The sequence below is a fragment of the Poecile atricapillus genome, chromosome 1 (assembly GCF_030490865.1).
Source record: "Poecile atricapillus isolate bPoeAtr1 chromosome 1, bPoeAtr1.hap1, whole genome shotgun sequence".
In the NCBI taxonomy this organism is placed as follows: Eukaryota; Metazoa; Chordata; class Aves; order Passeriformes; family Paridae; genus Poecile; species Poecile atricapillus.
The window spans coordinates 49,793,696-49,819,209 of record NC_081249.1 but is presented as its reverse complement, the minus strand read 5'-3'; the positions used below and the strand labels follow the sequence as shown (position 1 = coordinate 49,819,209).

General features: G+C 39.3%; 1 protein-coding gene across 3 annotated transcripts in view; it reads right to left on the bottom strand.

Moving 5' to 3' along the window:
• TBC1D4 (TBC1 domain family member 4) overlaps positions 1–25,514 on the bottom strand; it is a 95,928-nt gene that overhangs the window by 13,986 nt on the left and 56,428 nt on the right. For 2 of the 3 annotated variants that reach the window (XM_058829943.1, XM_058829945.1), the window contains exons 4-13: positions 23,037–23,141; positions 20,375–20,507; positions 18,484–18,575; positions 17,803–17,913; positions 17,042–17,161; positions 13,474–13,548; positions 12,267–12,493; positions 10,238–10,387; positions 4,049–4,209; positions 2,923–3,132 (exon numbers count right to left, since the gene is read on the bottom strand). In XM_058829943.1, coding sequence (XP_058685926.1) covers positions 2,923–3,132; positions 4,049–4,209; positions 10,238–10,387; positions 12,267–12,493; positions 13,474–13,548; positions 17,042–17,161; positions 17,803–17,913; positions 18,484–18,575; positions 20,375–20,507; positions 23,037–23,141 — 1,384 coding nt within the window. The remainder of the gene's footprint in view (positions 1–2,922; positions 3,133–4,048; positions 4,210–10,237; positions 10,388–12,266; positions 12,494–13,473; positions 13,549–17,041; positions 17,162–17,802; positions 17,914–18,483; positions 18,576–20,374; positions 20,508–23,036; positions 23,142–25,514) is intronic. The other variant, XM_058829944.1, reaches the window with a different exon arrangement.

The following is a 25,514-nucleotide window of genomic DNA, read 5'->3' as shown; positions in this document are numbered from 1 at the left end:
CTTCTGAAATAAAGCTGCATTGTCACCCTTGCATTTCATGGAGAAGCAGCTTTCATTTCCATTACTAAGAAATTAACTCTGGGTATTATATTATTCATGATTCACATGCAGAAAAAACACTCCAGTTCCTCTACTGGTACAAAAAACTGAAACCAAATGAATGTGGCATAATTTAGAAAGATATATTTATCTGTCATTGGATTGAACTGTACATTTCACAAAATCACCTCTGAGCTACAACTGAGTTTATTGCAAATTTGCCTTGATCTGTACACACTATTTCTTGCAGAAGCCCCCTTCTCTTACAAATGTATCCCCTTTCCCACCATCACCTCTAGGTGAAAGCAAACTCTCGCTCGCATTTTTATACATCCTGCAAAATGAGACCATCTGTTCCTCTGCCTACTCATCTCACTTCAGATAGAGTCAATATTGGATCAATCCACAGGATCACTGCCTAGCCCACTTCAAAAATGACAAATTATTTCAAAAGCACAATATTACACCTCTGAGATCTCACCCATTCAAGACTACAGGGGCCCCTGCAGAAGCAGGTATTATGCAAGGTGCTGTGCATTGCCATAAAAATGGGAGTGTGATCCTACCACAGGAATTTGCAGTTCAGATGGGGCAATTTTAAATACTACCCTACTGCTGTATGATTTCACCCAAGAATTCTCACTCTTGTAAGCAGCATGCAACAGCATGCAAGACAGCAGTAACATATTTCAGTGTGACAACAAACTCCCACATTAACTGTACAGCTAACCCCGGTGAAATCCAGCAAGTTTGCCTGTTGATCATACAGGCCCTACCTAATACCCCATCCTTAGTTGGTTTTAGCCATCCTTGTTAACATTTTTCCTAATCATTGTTAAGTGGCCTACTACTTTTTGCAGCTCTTATATTTCTAGGTGACCTACTGGAAAAAGGAGCTTCTAGCTTCTCAGAAAACAGAAAGAAAAAGAAAGCAAGTTTGCGCAATTGACAGAACTTACCTTCTGTAAAATAAAGAACTAATAGCATTCAAGTCTCCTCGACAGCAAAAGGAATAGGAAAAGATGTTCTATTAATATTTTGTACATTAAAGTCAACAAATGGTTAACAGAAATCCACTAGAAACAGTTTCACAGCAATTCCAGTCTTAAACTAGTCTAATATATACAGCTAATAAATTCACAACTAGGAACCTGGCTTCAAGTAAAGAAATTTCTGCATTTCTGTTACTACATTTCCCTTTTCTGAGATGTACATTTAATTGTAGGCTAGGATGCAAAGAACCACCCAAACCTATGCTTGTTTGGAATGTATCAGCTCTGCACATATCCTGTCCATAAAATGGCCCATGTTATAACAGCCCACAGGAAGGAAACCTAGAGATAGGAGTTAGAACAGTTTACTTTTCACCCTGCAAAAATAAGATGATGAATTCTAGCTAGCAAGAGCATCAGTTTCACCAGGGGTACTCATGAACCTGAACACAAGAATGGAGACATGCTCCTCAGAGCACAAACCAAGAATGTGGGCTGGCAATTGTGTGCCAGTTTGGCATCTCCACTGCCAACACTCCTGCTTTCACCACAAATGATCAGGTAGGAAGAACTTGATTTCTACGTATCTGTTACAGAATGGAAGCAACTTGTAACTGAGTCTTAAGTAAGTGGACTGAATTAACAGTTTTCAGTACTCTCAGCCACAAAGGGTAGTTATAGCAAAGAGTTTATCCCTCAGCAGCTTGAAGTATCAGAGGGAATAACATGAAATTAGTCACCACAGTAGATCTCCAGCTTCTTAACCCCACAAAAATAGACTATTTGCTAAAATGGTTTATGAAATAAAGATTTTAGCTGAAGTTCTCTCTAGATGTTCCCTATGAATCTAGGAGTTTCCACAGAGCTGTGTGTCAACAGGGAGATAAACTGTAGAGAGAAACAGTGCCAAGAAATACACTATGTGTATAGGAAATACATTCAAGGGCATATGTTGTAGGGACATGGAAAGACTTCTGTCCTGATGTTTTCCTTTCCTCTCCCTGCCTTCCCAGTAAGCTAGCTTAAAGAAGGAAAAAGAGTTAACTGACCTTAACAAGACTATTGTATTTGAAGCAGTATGGTAGCATGAAGAATCAGACTACCATATAGGTTATACAGCATGGAGAGAAGATGAAGGCAGCAATTGCAGAGAGGACACTTGGAATTTTCAACTTGCACCAAAAGCTTGTTAGTCTCTTATACTGAAGAACATCTATATGCTAGGACAGACATTGCATCCTATCTTTTATTTGTGTGAGTCCTGACCAGTCTTAATAAAATATCCTAGCCAGAAGCTCAGGCAGTTGATAATCAGAATGGTCAATTTTAGATCCCTCACCTACAGCACTCAATTTTCAGTGTACAGTGCTCATGTTCCAAAAAACAGAACTTTCTGACATACCTCAAGAGCCAGTTGCTCAAAAATCATATTTGGATTCAAGCATTAATAAATTACCACTGTGATGTGGTTAATGAAGAACAAAAAGCCTGAAGAGAAAGGCCATGAGCTGCAAAGGACTGAAACGAGATAGAAAGGGTAAGGTTTACCATACCTAAAAGTTCACACAGCACCTGTTCTCCCACTCCACATTAGAACTCCTACACTCAGACAGATACAACACAGACTGTAGCATCCTTTGTCTAACATGCACTCAAAACGGAAAATTTATCACTTTCTTCTGTCACTAAGATAGCTCATTTAAAGTCAGGTAGACAGAGGATCTGGTAGACTGTGAGACAGGACTAGGAAAACACAGGTTTTTTTCTGGTACTGTTAACTAAAAAGTTACAGAACCACATCTCTGTTTGAGATGCCCAACACCAGAACAATTTTTATCTTCAGGCAGCGGAATCTGCAATAGCTTTTAGGGGTATTTTCTAAATAGCTAACCTTCCAGCTTCTGGTTTTCTTTTTCCATTCGAAGTAACAGAATTTGTTGATGGATGGCTTTTCTCCACAGACTTTGTAGTTCTTCTGAGTTTTTCCTCTCTCCAGTTTTATCTGGACCATCCTCATTTTGCAATACTAGAACAAGAGGGTCCTCCTCCAGGGGTGGAGCAAGAGGGGATAAGGGTAACAATTCACTTCCATCATGACCATCTGCAAAGAATCAGAAAGCTATTACAGGAATCTCAGATTGACATATGAAAATCTATGCCATAGCAGAACAAAAATAGCTGTCTTTCATATTCAGCAGTGACTTGCTGATTCCAAAGACAGAAAATGCAGTGCAACAGTAGAGAATTGTTTTTTAGAAAGTGTTTTGTTTACATTAATAAATTTATATTTAAATAAAGTAGACCTAGATAAAGGGTCACCCAGTATTTCAAACCTCTCCCCTGCCAGCTCCTTCCACAGCTACCACAAGACATTTATCCATAAAGGCTCCTTTACAGCTGAGCTTATTTACTGCTATGATTTACCACAGGTTCTACATTAAAGATACTTTTTCCATCTGCTAACCTGCACTACAGAGAGTGCTATTGCACTTTGTAGTCAGTAAATACAGAGTTTGTAATTTGCCTATGGTTTTGAATTCTGCCAAACAGGACTTTATGAATAGCATGATTTCAGCTGTTTCAGAGGTTTCTCCCTTAAACAGCTTAAAGCTGTAGGAATTATTAACACACTTGACAGGTGCTATGTGCACTACAAGGATAAGATATAAAATGTACCATTTTCTGCAAACACTCCTATCATGTACACAGGTCAGGTAAAAATTTCTTAACTGCTAAAAAGCGTATCTTTGTCAGCAGGAGACCTGTCATAATTTCCTTGCTACATCAGCTATGGCAGATTGCAATTCATTTGATTTTGATACCAAAATCCTCTCTTCAAAGCAACAAAAACCTAAATAGTCTGAAGTCTCATGAGCACAACTGATCTCTGGCAAGGTTCTAGCATGAATATTGCACCACATTGACTCCCTTCTCCCTTTCATATTATCACACGTTGCAGTTCACTACAGCATTAAGTAACAACTGCTTGTTTATTTTCTTTAAAAGCACACACAGACCTGGATGCTGCATCTTGGAAGGAGATTTATTCATAGGTGAAGCTACCTGCAGGAATATTCTCCGCCGCCAGGAGATGCGGCGAGGTGTGAGCGTGGCCCCCACAGCATTTAGAGACTCACTGCTGCAGAAGGTTGATGTTCTTTTCTTTCCCTCCCCATCACTGAAGGAAAGAAAAAGCAGATGGGGTATTTAAAGTCAGTATTTCTTGTAAGGGAAAAAAACCCACCTTTATTAACCCTGCCTAATGTATAACCAAACCTGCAGGAGCATTTGTGGGGAGGCTTATGAAGGCAAACGTGCTGTGTGTGAGCTCCACCTTGAATACTGAAGTGCCCAATTGTTTTCTTGTAGCACAGCGCTGTGAAGTTTGCACTCTATACCACCAGGAAGCATTCATAGCATTCATACAGGGCTCAGCTGGAAGCTCAGAATAAAAGCTTAACTTTTTGAGAAGCTAAGAGAGAAACATGGTAATACTTAGCCTCTAACTTTGACAGCAAAGGGTTTTGTTTTGCCATATGTCAGTCTTCTGGGAGCAACCTGATTTAACACCCCTAAAAGCAGAGATGGTGCTCCAGTGGAGCACAACACTCCGTTTAATGCCATTTTAAATGTAATGCTGAGCTCACAAGTGAATATTTCATTGGAGACAATGTTCTGCCTTCTCATGTAGTCTCCTTCCTAAGCTTCAAGAAGTGGATACTTCACTTGGATAAATGGGAACACATGTCCTCATGTTTCATCAGCTGTAGGAACAGAGACCCTGCAAACAAGGGCAGATCTCCACATCTGCCAAGTAGAAATATAATTACACATTAATTTTAATAGTATCTTATGCTCCTGGAAGAAACAAGGAGAGGATACAGGAAAGCTTTACTGGGAGGTACACCAAGTATACCTTTCTACTGACTAGTGCTAGAGGAAAAGACATTTAGCTTTTATAGGTACTTGATCCACTTTCAGAAATATTTCAAAGTTTTGCATTTGTGGCAGTAAATTAGGTGCACAGATATTCCATAGCAATGGGCACATTGATTATCTCCCACAAATCCTTCCATATAACATCAAGAGCACAAGGCACAATTATAAGCTTTTAAGAATAGAGCATCAAACAGGGGAGCTGTTTCTGCAGCTTCACCTTCATCACAGGAAAAACTGCTATATCAAAATAGTAGCTACACTTAAACATTCATCCTGTAACAAATTTCCATGCCATAGTGCAAGGATCCTAAAAAATTAGATGAAAGGAAAGCCCAGCATGCTCACTATGTTTTTACTGGGAAGGCAGTTGCAGGTGATTGCAGTTTGCCAGCGCTGTCCATCCCCCCACATCTGGCTTGTACAGGAGAACTATCTGCAAGGGAGGACTATGAAGTTTCAGCTACACCAATCTACCAGCTACACTATCTAAATCAGCACTTCATAATTAAAACTCTGTGCTGAATGAATGTGCTGAATTCACCAAGCGAGGAGTGGCCTTTTTGTCACTATGCTAATGATCTACAACAGCTCCCTGATATTTGTAAGCCTGAGTGACCAGCTGGACTCACTATCACACCAAGGTATCAGACCCTCCCTCTCTACCCTGGCAGAGTAATAACCATGACTTCAAATTCACCTACCCAGCACAAGGCACCCACCTCTGCTGTCCTCTAATAGCAACACTACCTGCGAGGAGCCCTGAATGATACATAGCTTGAATTGTTCTCCACTCCTGATTTAGCTTCCATAGTGCCTCAGTTCCCTATAGCATCACACTATTGGTAGGTGGTCTCAGCAGATCCCCGAGTTGCATTAAGCTAAACAGCAACTGTGACAATCTTCTTTGTCTAACTCTGTGTCTTTGATGACAGGTAACTGCTGATCGTGGTAGCTGAACACTAATTCTGAACCTAAAAGTGCCGTTTTTCAAAGGTATTTCAGTCCAACAGCTCTTGGAAATGGGATACTGAGTTTGAAGATATATAACTCCAACTTACATTTCTATGAATAACTGTAACAGAACTATTTCTTACTATTTCAAGTCTTACATATCATCACATGTTAGAACACAAGAACTGAGTCATTCCAGGGCTTACTAAACAGACTCTAACAAAGGAATGAAAAGTTCTTTTCTACTGCTATGTACAAAAATCTATGTTCAGCTACTGTGCCTCTAGACAGTCCTAGGAATAGGGTTCAATTTACAGCAGCAAAACTCACAGAAATTCAGAATAAGAAGGTAGCTGGTTTGGGGTATGAAACGAACCTGTTTACACCATTTGAGTCACAGAGTTTACACTGGGATGAGCTAATCACATATGCTACCTCATGAAGTGTGCAAATCATAGTTCTGAAGACCTGTATTTCTATTGTTAAATCCTCCCTTTGCAAAAGTCCCGTGTCATTTTAAGTAAATAATGTTAATCACCTTCTCTTTCAAAGAGCTGTCCAGTAAGTGATTAGAGAAAAATTCTTGCAAGGCTCAGGAACACAACTCATCACATTAACCCATGAAAACACCAAGATTTAGAGAAGGGAGAGTAGAAATTGAGCAAAGAGAGTTTCCTCATTTCAAGACAGACAAGTCCTAACTTAGTATCAGATCTGAAGGTGTGAAACAATACCCTACAGAGCAAAAGCAGGAAGAAATCAGAGTAAAATGGTAGTGTCTCCTACCCTAACAAAAAGAATCAGGAGGTTAGTGCAAAAAACAGCTTCTCTAAAAAGGGCGGGGGTAAAGAAAAATAATTAGCTATCAGCTCCCACGATATCAAGAGGTTTATTGTGGGTGGGGAGACTAAGCCAAAGCATCTCCAAAACAAGAAAAACAACTTCTTAAACAGAGTTCAGTCATTGCTACTGAAAAACAGCAGAGTTTTCACTACCACCTAAGCAGATACCTTAGGTGGACATCTTCCCATGTACATGGGAAACATGCTGCAAAGTCACCTAGTGGAAGAATCACTAGAAAAAGATAACACTTTATATTTAAGACATGTGCATCACAACTCAGTTTGGAGAGTAATGGTTCTCTGTAGGGATACTTACTTACCCTATGCTTCTGACCCAATACAGAAACCAAATCACATTTATCAGCTTGTTTACAATAAAAAATGAACAGCTGTAATTCAATATAATGCCTCAAAAATTTCAGTCTCTACTTTCACCCTTAAGCTTTTCCAAGCAATAACCCAAGTACTCAAGAATACAGAATACTAATCATGTGAAGTTTTATCTCAGGTAACTGCAACTCAGTTTCACCCATTAACTATTCCATCTGATAATGCATAGCATGAAGATGAGACAGCTACCTTAGGGGAAGAAAATAAAAAGGAAAGAAAGAAGAAAACACAAAAAATTGGTCAGATTACTAATATGCTTATTTCTTGGTTTTAATTATCTAAATCTCTTCCCAGAACTGTTCTTTAAAATGCTCATAAAGACTGGTATTTAAAAAATCACACCACTACCCCATTTCTTGTAAACTCTTTACATAATACTTACCTGAATTATTTTGCACTTGACTCCATGAAAGCCACATGACTTGTGAATAAATACTGTTGTTGCTCATGCCAAGACTTGTATTTTTCCCCATTCTGCTTTCATTTCAATTTCTCTTCTTGATTGCTCTAAGTCGCAATTGAATCAATGCAACCTACTTAGCAATTTAGAGGCTGAGACGGTACAAAACCCCTGAAATCAAGTATAGAATTCAACTTCCCAGCACTTAAGCTGGCAGAAACTTATACGTAAGACTAATACATGAAACATTCCTCCCATCTGAGAAGAAGAAAAACCAGTTTCTATCAGTTTACACCTCTCTATTGGTTCTCACTCCTGTCATATAATTTTATTCTGAATAATTACTTTCTGCTATTTTGCTTAAAAAATGTTCTCAAGTATATTACTGCCTTCATGAGATACGAAGCTGTTTTAAAAATAGGAATCTGGTCAAATTCAGCTTAAATTATCCTTGCACAGCAACACAATGAACAGAGAAATTGTGGGCTAGTCAAACCTACACTGAAGGTTGTTGCATTTTTTAAAGTGCTGTTTCTGTGTTTATATTTAAAAGCCTTGTTTACCTTCATGTTGACCAGACATTTTTTTAATCCTTATCTGCAATTCTGTTCAATGCTGCACAACATGCTTGTCAAAAGTCAAGCTTATGTGGAGACCATTTCCATCCTAGGCTTCTCTCCAGAGAAATGTATTGACAATGCCATAAAAACATTCTGAAGGCACCTATAAATACTATGTTGCTGTCAAAATTTACTATACCATCCATTCCTTAAAGAAAGGAACTATATGGCAAGCTGTAACTAAATGATCTTTATGGTCCCTTCCAACTCAAACCAATGAAACAATCATTCTGTGATTCAATAAAAAATTCTATAAAACCACTGAAAACAAACAAACAAACAAAAAACAACCACAAAAACACAACAAAAAATCCCATGCCATTCTATAATATTCTCTTCGTATAAGCCCATCTGACCGCTACAATTCAAAAATCCTTCTAAAATTAATTCCAACTGAAAAACTGGCTCTGCTCTTGCACAATGAAATTTGCCACAACACCAAGATAAGGTGCCTGCTGCATTTGTAATCTCAAAGCTCTGTGATAAAGAAGTGAGACTCTACAGAATTTTTCTCCAGTACAATAGGAATTCCACACTTCATTAATGCGTAGTAACCAGGTTTATCCTGGAAAATGCACTGAAGTTTTAACCAGGGTTTCTAGCAGTCAGTTTATAGTCTGCAGATAGCAAAGCACTGACACACTGTGCTTAATTCCAACCTATCATACACTCACACACATGAGAACACTAAGAACACCTCACACTGATCCTATGGGGAGGAAAAGTGGTCCTCTCTGAGAAAAAGAACCAAAGGAAAAAAAACAAAACAAAACAAAACCAACAAACCAAAGAAGAAACCCACAAGAAAAATGCACTAAATATTAGAACTTCTCTCATTTGTAAACCTGATGGCATAACATACACTTGCAAGTTTTGGCCACTGTCAGTAGGATAATATATTTCATTCTCCATTAGCCAGGTGAAGTAATGGTTACCTTAGTGATCCTTATCACATCAGTGTTATTCACTCAGCACTTCTTTCTGACTATATCTGTTGTATTCCCTTCACAAACCCAACTATATGCTAACAGTGCACTCTTGCTATTGCTATTGCAATTTCCTCACCATGACAGTTTCAGGCCCAGTAGCTCCCAGCAAGACCTATAGCTAACAAGATCCCATTTTCACAAGAGTCTCCACACAAATTAAAGAACAAATGGTATCAGAATTGTGTATACTGTAAAACCTAAGTAGAAACATGGTGGTCTTCTGGGAACTACGCCTTGAAGATCTCCCCACCACAAGAGTTCAAAACTCCACTATAATGAAGCACAGTACCTTGATCTGCCTGCATAACCAATTCCAATAATGGTATCTCTGAAATTTCAGTTTATAATTATCTGGCATTAAAATGCAGTTTTCATACAATACTCAATGCTTCATTCCCCAAACCCAGAAATCTGGGTTTAATGATGTCCACAGCCTGTACAAATTGAGCTGGGCATTGGTTCAATCCTGCTATCTAAAGGGAACACTGAAGAAACAAAGCTGGACTGGAACCCAAACTAGAGGTAGCCTGTAAGAGATAGGTTTGGGGTATTTTTTGCCACTTTTCATACCTTTGCTTCTTCCCAAATCCTCTTCAACTGGAAGTTATTTCTTAATTCTTTCTAAACATCTCATAGTTAGTATCACACAGTTAACTTGGTGTTTCCCCTTCCTCATGCACAGGCATCCCACATTAGTACTGTACATTCTTCACATTGCTCTTTTCTTATTTTCACATGCCAGTGATCATGGCAACACATGCTCGTTTGCATTCAGCAGAGAAAGCATTAAATTGGCATAACACTCCTAAAATCCACTGCATTTCTGTGACAAACCAATGCACCAGATTTGCAACACTGCAACAGAAATACGTGACAGCTACTTGATGTCAGCATAGAAGCTTCTAGTTTAACAGGCTTTTTATCCAAAAGCCTGTTTGCCCATTTGCATCACAGAAATCTGTTAGAAATGCAGGAGCACAAGGCAGAGTGGGAGATGCCATGTGCTGCATTCCACTGGGAATCCTGCTGTTAAGCTAGTGGCACTAGAGAACTAGGCAGGAGACAATGCTCTCACCTCTTGGAGAGGTCACTTTCTGAGTGCTGGAGCAACCTTCCTGAGCCCTGGTAAAAAGTTTTCAGGAAAGAAGGGGCAGAGAGAGAGGAGGGGAGACCAGGTGACGCAGATTCACTCTCACTGAGAGCGCGCCGAACCCCGACCACAGGACTGTGCAGGCAACAAGAGAACACAGCAGATGGGTCAGCAGGGATTCGGACACAACAACAAAACCACCAGATTAGAGACACTGGCCAAATAACTCATCTTGGCTTACATTAAATTTGTTTCCCAGAAGATAAAACGTACCACGTGCACTCCTGGGCAGCTTCCCTGGGGATATTGATTTTTCTGTTACAGCTGATTTCTACAGAAAAACTTTTCAATGACATTGCAGAACAGGGAGACCACCTTATTTCTTTAGCTTTATTTATTCTCAAAGCAAATTAAAAAAAAATAGTCTCTTAAACATTCAGAAAATACCCTTAGAAGCTTTCTTCCAATAATATGAACCGCATTGTTTCTTCCCCTTCAATTCTTTTTTTGCTTTTGTAAACAACACATTAGGAAGTAGATTACTTAAATACAGTCTTTCTGGATAAATTTTTATGAAGTAAATTTAATTAAGAAAGGTAGTCCTACTCCACAGTTAAACATTACTTAGTAGTAATGACAAGTATTGGAGGGGACATAAAAATTAATTCAGTTTCTTTTGCTTAACATTTATGACTAATCCTCAAAAGGAAAGAATGAAAAATCCCAGCCTAGAACCATGCTGCTACAAACTGTTTTGACTAAAAATCTGCTGATGCCACTTAATCAGCAACTTCTTACAAGTTATTACAAAGTAATGTAGTCAGCAAGTCCTTCACTTTGAACTGTCAGGGTTTCCTGTTTGCATACAACACAGTCAGTGGGAAAAAAGTTTACCTCAGTAAAAAACATATTTATCTCTCTAGAAACACAGTGTAACAAAGGCTGGTTTCTTATCCTTCACTCCTTTCCATTCTCTCAAAACAGAATAAAATTTTTTGTCCTTCTCTACTAGCTGGTGCAGAATCCACACTGACATTTTAATGCGGACATCAAACAGGTGACAAATTACTATTTAAAGCCATTTTTAGAAAACACCCACAAAAAGTAGAATTATAACCAAGCACTGAAACAGACAATAGGTTGGAGAATGCAATCCTCCTACAGAAGACAATTCAGCTCATCTGGACCTGAGTTTTGTAAAGGGTTTGGAGTTCGTGTAGTCAGTTACTCCAGGTTGCCAGCATAGAGAAAAAAAAGAAGGCACAACCAAAGATGCCCACAATGAACTGTGGGGACCTCTTCTGCTGAGTGAAGGAACTCCTGAAGGAACAGTGCTCCATATGTTAATAGCTGGAGAGTCTCCAAAAAGGAAGCAGAAAGAAGTTATAGAGGGAAGCTACAGAGGGAAGCTCTGGAGAAAGGCAAATAGGGAAATCACATGCCTCAGAGTTCAGTGGATGTGTTTAATCCTTATGTCCTTTGCAAGACTCCCCAGCAGTTTTAATTCTGAACATACTCTCTGTGAGATTTGACTAACACGGCTACAGACACTTGAAGCTGTTAGTGCCTTTTTCATCCTGGCATGAAAGTTTCAGGCTGCCATCTCTGCCACTTAAAGCACTGAGGGCCTCTTTTCCAAAGGGTCTGACTAACAAGGCTGCCAAAAAGGCTCAGCTCAGAGGTGACAAACAAATAAGTAAATAAACAAACAGACTGGTACTGGCATCTGGCTGAATCATCAATTTGATGGATTGATGCCTCCCCTGAACCACAAATTCAGGGACTACTGAGTTACTGCAAAATACTAAACTACCCAGAGGCAGAGAAGACAGGCTGAAAACAAACAAATAAAGGAACAAACCAACCCCAAAGAAGCGCAGAAACCAACCTGAACTAAGCTCCTTATGTACTCTGTCAGAAGCAGGGCTGTGGCAGCCTCCACCAGGAGGGAGGCAGGTGAGGCTGGAGCACCGGGACGGCAGGGGACCGCGGGCGGTGGCATGCCCTGACTCACCTTGCCGTCTCCACGCAGTTCTGCCGCAGCAGCGGGGACCGGGCGCTCTGGGAGCGCCCGTTCTGGAAGGTGATCCTCCGTCTGGCACTGGAGGGCGGGTGGCTGAAGGTGTGTGCGCGCCTCCTGAACTGAGGGGAGTCCGAGCCTTCCTCGGGAAACGTCTGCCAGGCCGAGGACACGGGGGACGCTGGAGGAGTAGCTGGCGGGGAATCGCCCGGAGAAGTGTCCTGAAAGGAAGCGCTGGCGGAGTAAGGCCTGAGGCTCTGTGCCCTACGAGAGCTCTCACTTAACCCACAGGCAGCCAGCACCGGGGCACCAAAGCCTCTCCCCCTTCTGGGTCATGGCCTATTGTATGCTAATTATCACCCAAACCAGACATCCTTTGATAGTTCACTCCAAACCAGAAGCGTCCTTCTTCCAAAAAGGGAAAGCGGAGGGAGGAATTAAACTGTATACGCAACACAAACAACATATTAATTACTCCAGGCATCCTCTCGCAGGGATTGGCATTCCAGCTACCAGAATTCTGTCTCTTTCAGGAAAACACAGGAATGGAAAAGACTAGGGAAACTGCTTTTAGCTAGTTTCCTCGACATATCGCGAGCATACTTCCTGTACCGTCACAGCGACATCCTGGAAGAGAGACTGTTATTACACAGCCAGTTCATGAGTAACTGTAGCAGGAAAACCATAACAGAATCTTCGCCTCCTGGGAAAACCAGTAACCAACCCTCATGTGAGGTAAAACTTTAAAAACAGGAAATAAAAAGAAAGTGAACAGAGTTCTGCCCTCTTGCTACCATACAGCATGCCCAACAGCTGGGCTTAGGTCAAAAATTCTTAGTTCCCTAAAGCAACTATTATTTATAGAAAGGATTCTTCACCTTCAGAGCACTTCCTTTTGTTGAGGCATGACCTTACTTAATTACTTCAGTAAAACAAGGCACAAGCCAGAAATTCCTTGCTTTTTGTAAAAGCGAGGGAAGTGTAGGAAAAAAGGACTGGCAATCAGATTAAAGCTGAAGCTTCAAGTCAACATAAATCCCAACTTTCTTACACCCTCTGCCTCCCAGTGGAAACATCTTTGAGTTTTGTAAGTTGATGTGCTTTGTTCTGCTTCCTCCAAATTAAAGCAGAGAGTGCCGTTTTTGCGCTCCATTGACAGCCGTGTATGCAAACACCAGTTTAAGCTAAGCTCCTTACGTACTCTGTCAGAAGCCAGGCTGCTGCAGCGCTCAAAGCTGTCCACACTTCCCAGGCGGCCTCGCATTCTGTTGGCTCCCTGCGAGAAAAATGGCAAGAAATTCAATATGGTCTTTTTCCTCTTTTTCTGAAGGTTAGGCAAAGATGGCAACACCTGCGCAGGTGAACACAGGCATGTGATATGTCTGACATAAGACTGCAGATCATGGCTCAAGCACTGGACTTTACAAAAAGTGACATCTTTAGCTGGCCAAACTGCATCTTCTCCCGTATTGCTCCCAGGAGTTTTAAACCCACAGCTCTATTGTTTGAGGCAAGTGAGTATCTCCTGACTCTTCTGAGGCAAAGTAGCCAAGTCAGCCTAAACAAATTGAAAAAACTCCAGACTTCAGTACTGTGCTGCTCCTGATGGATGCATATAACACACTACAGTCCCATGAGACAGAGTTTATCAATATCTAAACATTTCAGACAAATTAAGTCCACCTGGGCAAAAGGAGTCAAAGCACCAAAACTGGGGAGAAATGCTCTCTTGGCAGCAAATGCAGCCAAATAGCACCAAACAAGACAAGACTTTTCATTTATAATGCAGATAAACCTGATGATAGAAATTTATGCTAAAGGATCTTTGGTGAATTTGTAACAGTTCTTTAGTTTCACAGGAAAAGGATCCACAACACTTTTGACTACCTGGTGATGTTTGCTGTCGGACACTTCTGACTGCTGAAGCAAGTTGCTTTCAGTACTTTATCAGGACAAAAACAGCCTAGGTTTTAGGAAAACTATAGATAGAGCTCCTCTTGGTATGCTTGCAACTCCAGGGGAAGTTTTGTCAATATCATCAGAATTTATTTAGCCTACTTTTTCCTGGTAAGAGTTATTTTCAAGACTTAGAGTGCCCTCTAAGTGTATTATCCCACTTAAGTGCATTACCAATAAATACTCTGCCTGGAGCATCTCTTCACTGAATCTCCCAAAAAACCAAGAGCAAAGTTTAAGTTGGAAGTTTCTCACTACCTTTGAAAATGCATACTTTTGGCATTGTAAGAAGGACTTTTTGGTTAAGAAAGAACAACAACAGAAGAGGTTAGCGCAGCATGGATTGGATGAAATCTGTTCAAGAGGTCAAAGAAAGGTTATATTTATTTCTCTGAGGTACCTCATTAGGAAGCCTGTTTTTGGTTCAAACCTCATAAAAATAAGATCAGTCCAGCAAAACAAACAAGTGAAGAAGTGACATTCCTCTGGGACTGTGTGAAGCCAGGTCACAGAAACCAACATGTTTCCTAAGGCAAGTAGTGAGTGGTTTAAAATGTCACTTGGTGCTATTGACCTGGCTAAGAAGCCATCCACTTAAGGTGTTCTTAGATGCTGGTTCTTTCTTTCTAACTTTCCTAAGATTGAGGTTGTCTAAGACTCCCCCCAACTTATACTGGCTTCTAACTTTTGTTTAAAAACTTTCTGTAAAAGAGATATCTATAAAAAGCTATCTAGAAAAAGATGCTGAATGCCACTTTAAAAAAACAAAACAAAACTAATTTAAGCTCTTTCTTGGTCTCTCTTACTAAATGTACTTTTAAATAGAGGTGGCAACTTATGAGTAATTAGCTCTATTGCACCAATACCAACTGCACCTGGCAGAGGAGGAAAACCCACTATACCAATAGGTATTTAGTGGTTAAATACCTTTAAGAATTGACCATGATCTGTTATGCTTGTTGTAGTAGTCTGATGAAGAGCAAGAACTACTGAAAAAGTCATTGTGTATCACATGTATGCACAGCACACCTTCACAGAGACACTTGTATGTACCTGCTTTTAAACAGATAATTAGTGGTTGAGCTGCACTCCAAGTAATTTTTCTTGGCCTTGCATTGAGCAACCTTTAGGTGGATCTGCAAGGATGAACCCCTATGTGTATCACGACTCGCTGCAACATGCTGCTGTTCCTGATCTCTTGTACTGTCAAGGTAAAGATGAGACGACCTTTCTCACAATCGCGAACCCGCTTCATAAACAGCAAACTTGAAATGGCCTGATTCAGATTCAGGTGTCCCCTTCTCTTGAACTCAATCATGGGCTGTGGTAGAGCCTTATATTATATATAATATGCAGAATGTCTCAGTGGCCCTGGTGAGAAGAAACACACCTAACCCCTAACCCCTAACATCTATTTATAAGAAATTTCGCTTCAGAGATTTTTCAACTTAAGCAGTGACTTATCAGTCATCCAAATGACTTCTCCATGACATGACTGGAGTACCCACATGGTTGTAAAAGCTTTACTTCAGTGATGACTTCTTTCACAGCAACCTCAGGGCTAGTGACCCACCACTAGAGCTAGATCACTTGCTGGTCACATGTCCCTTAGATGTGGAAAAGAAACCAGATACACCAAAGGCACAACTGTACCTATCACCATTTGATGATATTCCAAACACTGAAATTACCCAGATCTTCTCGCTGCCATCACTCTTTAGCTCTCTTTTACATACAGTCACTCCCTCTTTCTCTCTCTCCACATTCAGGCCAAGTCCCTAGTTTGTAAAATCTGCTACACAAGAGAGGTCAAATTTGACCAGGAGAGTTTAATACTAGTTTCAGTCCTAGATCAAATTGACACCTACCTGTAAGTTCTAAGGATTCTCTCTGGCTAAGAGTATTTTGTTTGCTTTACAGGGAACATCCATGGCATCCTACATTTGTAGGTTACTTTATGACATGACCATGTAAGCTGCAGGACAAGTGCAACTTAGGGCTTTTGAAGTTACTAGCAGAAGGAACATTAATTAATGTCACTGGTCCAAATTATCCCGTACTCAGCTCATCACATTTCCTCTGTAATGAGATGCTGGATCCCAGGCACACAGCCTTCTTCAGATATTTCTCTATATGCCTCTTCTCTGACTCACCCTTCTGAGCAGAGGACACTAAGCAAACCTTGCCATTCTGACTTTTTTACCAAAAGACTATATAATCTAAGAGAGTTTCAGTGATCATTCTCAATTTCATATCATATCTGGCTAGGAACATTAAAATGAAGTCCAACTCACTTTTTAAAACTATTGCTTTTTTTTCCCCTGCAAAAGGAACTCTGTTACTAGTTTCTAAAGATCCTTAGTGCCTAATTTGAGCAATTGCAGCTATGAGCTGGAAGGTATTACTTCTCAGAATAGAGAGATTTCCCATATATGCTGTCACATTTATTCACACTTTGCAAAACCAATAACATGTCTCCTTATGGGATCATGCAACCATCCTGATTGAATTTTATTCTGAAGCAACGCATCCAACTAGCTCATATTCACTCAGCTAGCTCACTTGCCACCTACCATAAATGTTCATTATTCAGAAATTTGTCTTTTTTCCCCTCAATATGTGTGGCCTTACAGGAAACTTTCTCGTACAGTTAAGTCACAATCAACCCAGCTGTAACTCTCAGATTTCACAACAGAGATATTGCTTCATTAACCATTTATCAGACTGAGGGCAAAAAAAAAGGAAAAAAACTGATAGGTCTTTACTGTCAAGGATATCTGGGACAGCTGATGAAAATGAGTTGTTAAACTTACCCTTGAGAAAATATTTTCCAGAGAGCTAGTCAAGGATTTCTTCGCCTTGTTTTTCAGAATGTCAAGTTTAAACCGGCCACCACTGGTGGTGCCTTCTGGAATTGCACTGTTAGAAATGACCTGTTGAAATGAGCAAGGACACTATTCAGCTTTGGCAATTCTTTTTTTAATTGTGAAGACTATTTCCAAAGACTAGAGCTGAACCAGGTTACATAACAAAATACCCTTGGCCTTATTAAAAAAAACACCACAAACAACCTACCCTCCTTCCAAAAAAAAACGCCAAACAAAAAACAGAAACAGTCTCACAAACAAACCCACAGTTAAAGGCATATTCCATCCCAAAGACTGTATTGTAAAATATACCAATTTAACAATAATGTTGCCCACTTCCTTTGCAAGATAAGTTAATAGTCTAAACTAAAACCAATGCCTTCTTCATTCCCATTCTTCCTAGGTATTATTGTTTGGGAGTGGAGATCAAAGGGGAAAGAAAAACAAGAGTTATCCTCACATTATAAGGAAATACAGACACAAAATTAATTGGTTGTCTTTCTTTCTGTCGTGTCCCCTCAACTTATAAAACCCAGGCAAGCTGCTATATATTAAATCAGATCTCTTTTCCTGTACAGTGCTTTCTTAATTATATTACCCAGCTTCAGGTACTCCTAAAGAAATCTAGCAGTGGTCCTACAAGAAATTCAAACAGCATTTTAATGGGCTGGGAAGGGGGAGAGGAATCATACAAAACCAAGCTTTACCGATGGTGCTTCACCAATGTGGATGTGCGTTTTCTGCTTAGTCTCGCAGAGCTGACGGAGGTGTAAGATCACAAGTTCATTTTCTTCCTGATCATTGTCAGGCTTCATTTTCTGTCAGTAACAGCAAAGAAAGCAGTTTGTTTTCAAATCATGATTTGCTTATTTTTTTCCTTCCTACATAGGTATTCCCTGAAATTAATGTACTGATACACCAAATGCCAGAATGCACTGTTATTATGTCAAATTGCAATTCTGTCTGCCTTCACACTCCTGAGCAAGATAGAATAAAAACTGAAAAATGTTGCAGGCTGTAGAGAAAAGAGAGCCTTACACCCATACATTCTAAGATTGTCTGTTACTCTACAGCTTTCTAAGTGGCATAAGGAGACCAAGCCACCCTACTCTTCAGGAATCCAGAGAGGAGCACAGCTTTTGGAAGCCTAAATCGTACTTCATCCACTGGAGTACATTGGCTTACACAAGAATATTGTGCCAAAACCCTTCCATGTGTATCACACTTGAGGTTAAGTTGGAACACGTTATTTCAGTATGATATTTGGTGGAAAAATTGTAAATTGTAGATCAACTATGCAACAATCAAAACAAATAAACAGCAAAAATATCTTGTTCATTTTATCAGGGTCTTTTTCAAATTAGGAAGAACAGCTTCTAAGGTATTACCTGAACACGTTCAAAAATATCTGCCTGCTCATTGTCAGTTAGCGATGACAGATGTCTCTGAATTACAAGTTTGGCTCTTGGAGGATAGAGTCCTAGGAAAAGAATGGACCATTAAAGATTCTCAAATGATCTCTTAAAACACTTTTGGGCAAAATGACAGTAGAAGATATAAACCTGCATTTGAGTTTATACAAGTTAAATGTATGACAGTTGTATATCCAATGTACACATGATACAAAATAATTGAGGTTTTGCTAAAACCTTTCTTTAGCAGCAAAAATATAACCAGCAGCAGCTACGGGGCTGGCTCCTGTGTAAAAGGCTGTGCTCCCTATCCCACCAATGGCTTCTGCTCTAATGCCAAGAGATCACTGACAGCTGGAAGCCTGCCAACTCTGTGGGAGAGGAGGAGGAACAGAACAGATCGGGGTTATAACAAGAGAGATAATCAATACATAGGATACTTGGAAGTTTTCAGATGCTTTTAACTGAAAAATTTAGATGCCCTTCTTCCCAGGGAAAGGACAGGGTAGAGGTTATTTAGAGAACTGAAGACACTTTTAAAAGCAAGAACAGCATAAAAACCGTAAGAATAAACAAAAGAATTTCTGATACTCAGTAAACTGCTTATTTTGTCACAGAGGTAATTCTAGGAAGCTACGAAAAATGTGACTGAAAACAAACCAAACCCCTCAAACTAGATAAAATTTTTTTCTTCTTTCTAAGGGAGATATCATTCATAGAAAATTGCCATCAGAACAAATAATTATTTTTTTTCAAAATCATGCAGCTTTAGGTTTGATTTTGCTAAATTTCTAGATTCAAAGCAGATGGATTAAAAAAAAGGGACTCCAAAAAAAGTTTTTCAGTCACTAAGTAGAAAGTTTATGAACCTACTACTGCAGTATTCTAGTTGTTGCCCCAAGAGAGATCTGATTTTGATACAGAGTACTTTTCAAGTTACTTACACTGCCTTATACAGCAGCCTCTATAATTTATAATTTACAGAAAACTCTCCCAGCTTAGCTTTGCCACTTTGAATACCTGCTGTTAAACCCAGAAACTATAAGTCACAGCCTAGCAAAATTTCACCTCATTAAGATTTTACACTTGGCTTTTCATCCACCAGAGGGAAGCAAGTGGCAACAGTGACTTTCAGTGAATGGGAAAACTGTAAATATCGAGCACCACCACAACCACACCAGAAAATACAAGACTATTTGCTTTTTGTAACATATTTGCTTTGGTTTTTTTTGCACACAATACCTTGCAAGGACACTTAGCAGAGTGACTACAAAAAGAGGGTTCCAACTTTTTTTAAAAAATTATATCTTGTAAGAGTTTTTGCATGTGTTCTGGCATACTTCACTTCCAGAGACACTACAAAACTTTGTTTATTCATATCTGAAGCCAGGTAGTTGCTTTAATTTTCTTTACTGGATATTAAACTTCTAACTTAATATTTTATTTTCCCATAATATAACTAGATTTTGAAGTGTGTGAAGGGATAAACACAAAGGAAAAAAATAATCCCACACAGGAAAGAAGGAACATACAGGAAAGAAAGATCCTTTTTGATCATGACTGTCTTTTTATGAGTAATTTTGAAAGCATGCAACTCGAGGGAAAAAAAAAAACAAACAAACAAATGGAAGGTCAACTGGTGGGTTTTGCTGCTCTGCTTAAGAAAGATGGAGGAGTGTGTATTTATAACAGAAGCTACACTATATTCTGTTGCAGTATCATTACCGCTAAAATGCCACCTAAATACAGAGAATGCAAAGTGACAGTAAGAACCGCATACTGGGATACTTTCCCCTCTGCTATTGCGGTAAGTTATTCCTCTAGAAAAATCAGCAAACCACAATTAGAAGATAAACTCAGCTGTTACCTTCAATTCTTTCACAAAGTTTGTGCAACGAATGCATAGGGCAGGCCTCACACAGTTTAATCTGCGTCTTGGCATTTTGCAGGGCTGCAGCAGTGCTGAAGGCTTGCTTCAGGGTCAGCATTACCTCATCAACCTATATGGGAAGGAGGGAAAAGAGTATATAAAAGAAAATACAAGACATATACACAAAAATTAGTTTTATAAATCACATCTCAGACAGGTGTTCTACAATTAAAAAAAAAGACAAAACCATACAAACCCATTTGCTGTTGTCTAAAGAGATCAAAGTTGAATTCACAGCTTTCTGCCTTTTCTGTAGATGATCACCATCTTTAGGTTCTGCCAGACAGTGTAATTTTGATGTCTAACTGCAGCTACTCAAGCTTACTGGGAAAGCACCCACTATTTTAAGAAGCTGCAAGTGAGAATTTTTGGCTTGAATATACGCTGGCTAAATAAAAAGCATTAGTTTCTTTAGCTTCAAGTCTCTCCTGTAAACTGCACATGTTCCCTCTTAACCTGTCCCCCCAGCACTAAACCATTTTAGCACCAACCCCCACAGACCCATCCCTGCTGCCAGATGAGTGCTTCCCACAGCAGTTCACTTTTCTCCTGGACACCAGACTGCCAGCCAGCTTCCTTACAATCACTACATATCCTTAAATACTGCTGGCCTGCCCTGATCTTTCCTCTGCTGCTGCCACAAACACAGCAGTGCTATGTTCCCACACACCAGCACTAGAAAAGCTAAGCTTGTATCTAAGAAAGGTCGAGTTCACAGCATTTCTCCACAATCCTTCAAATATGCTCCCAGACCTGCATACAAAGCACTTGGAGTTCCCCTCTCTGTATTTCAGGGGAATACAATGCTTATTAAAAGCTCTTTGCTCAGTCTCAGCATCAGCAAAGAAAGAGGGAGACAGCAGCTTGAAAACAATTTTAGGAATGAAATCAGTGTTCTTCTTCAGAATCAGGTCCTCACTCTGCTTGTTAGTTTGTTTCTTAAGCAGAAAGAAGCTGAAATATTTGAGACCAAATCATGCAGTTTAACATTAAAAACATATAGACTTTTTTGAGGGTCTGTCACCTGGGGGGAAAGAGAAAGTAGAAAAGGAACCTGAAAGTAGAAATTTAAACTAGTTTGTGTCCCAGTACATCTAGGTTTGTTTTGTTTACTTTAAACCTCACAGTTTTAAGCATTACCAGTAATTTCTGGGTACTTTCTCTTTATAGCAATAAAGCAGAACATTGAACAGTGACTGCCCATCTTGCAACATGGACTGGTAAGCTTTTTAAGTTGGCTACAATCCCTGTCCAATGCAAGATCCTCAGAACAGTGCTAAGCGTAGGGATTATGACTTCCATAAAATGATAAGAACTATAGCACAAACTGTAACTAGGCTTAGAGTAAATATACACAAGCCTCCCAACACAGCCTGCCTGGCAGTGGAGAATCCAGAAAGCTCTGCCCTGCCACAGTCAAACTGCCACCAGGATCTGAGTGACTGCGTCTGCAAGTAGCTCAGGAGCATTTGTTTCATATTGCACTGTGGGCATACCCACACATATCAGTACTAGAATAAGCAAAGAGGTTCATAAAAACATGGGGAGTTTAGACATCACTTAAGCCTCTGAATTATGCACGGTCAGATTTATCAATAGGTCAGATGTAACATTTTCTGTTAGTACAAAGATAAGGTTGATTTCATAGCAAGCTCCTGTTCTGACAAAAATGCAGCCTCAGCTGCCATTGTACATCTAGAGCTGTTAGCTGTTTGAAGTCTTATTGATGCAAATCTATTCACTTTCAAGTTAGACAATGGATTAATAAATTACATTTTCAGCTAGCTAGAAAAGTGATTTTTAAGTTTAACTGAGAATGAGTTAGCAGCTGTTACCAGCACCACCAGAAACAAACACGTTTCAGACCAGGAAACAACTTCTTTTAAAGTGTCACAGTTTTAAAATAAAAATTGAGTAGTCAAAATTATTTCCTGTATTCATCTCACACTATTAAGCTACCTGTTATCAGTAAAATCAGTGGCATCTGGAACTTCAGTTAATTGAAACATACTTTATACACTGTCCAATGTACTTTTTTATAGTTATATTCATTCACTAATACTATGGTTTTCTTCTTCTGTGATCAGATGCTGGTATTTTCTTCTCCTGAGAAACAAAACAGACTACAGGGAAAAAGCTAAAGCCAGATGTAGGCTTAAGACATGCAGGATCAGTCAGGAGTTTAAACTTTACCCTGAAGGGTATGTTTGGGTTTTATCATCAACTTTGTTACTGATTCAATTCATGTCTTTACATGTTTGATGGGGAACCAAGTCTCTCAACAGTTAGAATTGGAAAAGTTACAATCAAATATTGAGCCCAAATACGCTCACAGTCCATGTGCACAAACACACCCATCTGGAACCATCTATTTGTAACTGATATGTGCATCAGCAGAGTGGCAGGATGTGGCTGTGTATGAGCAGAATGTACACATTTCCTACTGCAAATTTGCATATGCACAGCTGATACCTTGCACCTGAGCAGATATGACCACTGAGGCTCAGCTGACACAGCAGAATAACAGAGACACCTGTTGTTCAGGAAATGCCTTGGAAATGCTCTGATTAAATGGTTAGGATCATTAATAAATACTCACCAGAGACTCACTTGCACACTGGAACACATAGCAAACATACTGGCTTAACCCAGGTTCCACAGATTCCCGGCAAATAAAACCAAAGTGATCAACATGTTTTATACCCTAAAAGAGTTTGAAAACAGCATTATTGGACTATTTTATAAAAATTTAGTTTCCAAATATTTGAATAACTATAAATGCATACCCCAATGATCCAATGATCTATTTTATAAGCAGTATACTTATATTTTAAATTGCTTTTTGGATCTAAGTTATATAAAGATCTTCATACAATCAAAACCAAAGTTACGCAGCAATAAATCTGGACCAGGATTTACTCCATTAGCAAAACTGGATTTTCAGGGAAGCAAACTAAAGACTGCTGGCCTGTATTTGGAATTGCCTCCAAAGTGAAAATTTGATGTTATAAGCCTATGCTAAAACACAGGATTGGACAAGTATTAGGTTAGCAGCAGGTCCTTGCTTTCCTGTAATACATGTTAGGACTATACAGAAAAAAAAAAATAGAAAAAAAAAAATTAAAAGAGGGAATGAGTGGCAACATACAGAATTCCAACTAAATTCTGAAATAACTTCTTTGAGGATGAGTTATATACCAGAAGTTTCAAGAGTTAATACACATTACTACTGACACTTTTTTTTCAAGGTCTTAGTATAACAGCTTGACAGGGAACGCTGTGTTGCTAAAAACGGCACTGAGAAGATCAAAGACAGCTGCTTCCTAAGAAGCACTATATTCCCAGTCTCAATTCATGGAACATGACTCACTATTGTTAAAGCTTTTGCCAATGTTTTTATCATCTGAGTATGGTAATTGTAGATTTTCTCCAAATGAAAGCCTAATCCCCCAAGTTCAAATACAACAAAAATCAGAACACGGCTGCTTGGATCCATCTCCAAAGAAAACACCTATATCATAAAAGAGAGGAGGAGGCAAAGCAACTTGCCTGTCACTACAGAAAACACTCTAGACAAAATTGGAAACGCAGTACGTGACAGAGTGAACATATTGTCACTACACACTGTTGTTTTTAAAAACAAAATTCCAAAACTCCTATTTGTGCCACTTAAAACTTGAGAGGTGCAGAGGGTTGCTAAGATGACACAAATGGCATTAGTTGAATGCCATTCTACTAATCTTCATTTAATTTTCTCATGACATATGAAGTCTTCAAAAGCATAAAATTAAAAAGGTCAGATGTATACACATGTTGATCTACAGAACAGTGAAGTGTTGACCTCTGTTTTGCAAGAAAACATTTATTAAAGGTGGTTTGGTGAGATGCCAGTTCCCTCCTTACTGACAAGTGCCTGAACAAGTCTGCTGCTGTCTTGACTTCTCAGTCTCCACAGGAGAACATTTGAGGGGGGAGACAGATGTGACACTTGCCCTACTGAAGCACAAATAGGACAGTATGTTCCTAAATCAACAGTACTTCCTTCACATTTCTTTAAGATGGTAGCTTTAAGGGGTCATGACAAAAGAGCCAAGTTTTTTGTTGTTCTGGGCTCCCTCAAGGGGAAGGCTGCAACAAGAAAACTTCTACAGCTATTTGATATCTGAGTTTAGACTGCACACACTGAGGTTTATCATCAATTATGTCTGCTGCTTGACAATTGTAAGGAGTGTGGATAATTACTTGAATGTAGCAGCTCAACCATGCTTAAGCTGTAGGATAAAAAATACCTTTATTCGTCCAGACTAAGAGAATCCAGAATGCAAACTGGCAATAACATCTCCTTTTCATTGTTTGTAAAGCTTGGAAGGACAAATATTCCTAAGCCACAGTCCCACAATACATCATAAATCACTGCCCTATAAATCTGTAACAGCTAGCCCTGGGGCTAGCACCAAGTTTTTAAAGGAAGTACTGATGAGGTTTATGCAACGAATTCTTAGTCTTGAACAAATGAATATTTTATTTCTATTGAACACAGAATCTCCTTGACTTCTTTAAAGTAACTGTTTCACATTAAAAAAAAACCAACAAAACAAAACCAAACAAAAAAAACCAAACCAAACTCCCAAAGTATTGTGACTGCTCTTTGAGTTATTCAAGAATGCAAAATAACAGAAGCTTTGCCCCAAATGCAAGTGAAAAGGTGGAGTGAAAAACACCTCCAAAGCCCAACACACAGAATTACCTGACCCTATTTACTCTACAGTTATTTTCCTAAAGGAAAGCTGGGCCTTGAAGGTTTTCCATGATCTTATTGGTCACCATACTTTAAAGTCAGCAGGAAAATGGTTGTCCCCACTTAGGACTGTTTTGTTTGACTATTATAAGTATGTATAAGTGTATATATATGTGTGTATGCATACATATACATATACACATATATATAATGTTAGTACAAGTATGTACTTAGGAGCACAGTACCTAAAGCCGAAGTGTTACTTCAGTACACCCAAAAAGCAGAAGACCCAAGTCATCTGCAAATTCTGCTTTGCACACCTCTGCTTGAAGAACCATT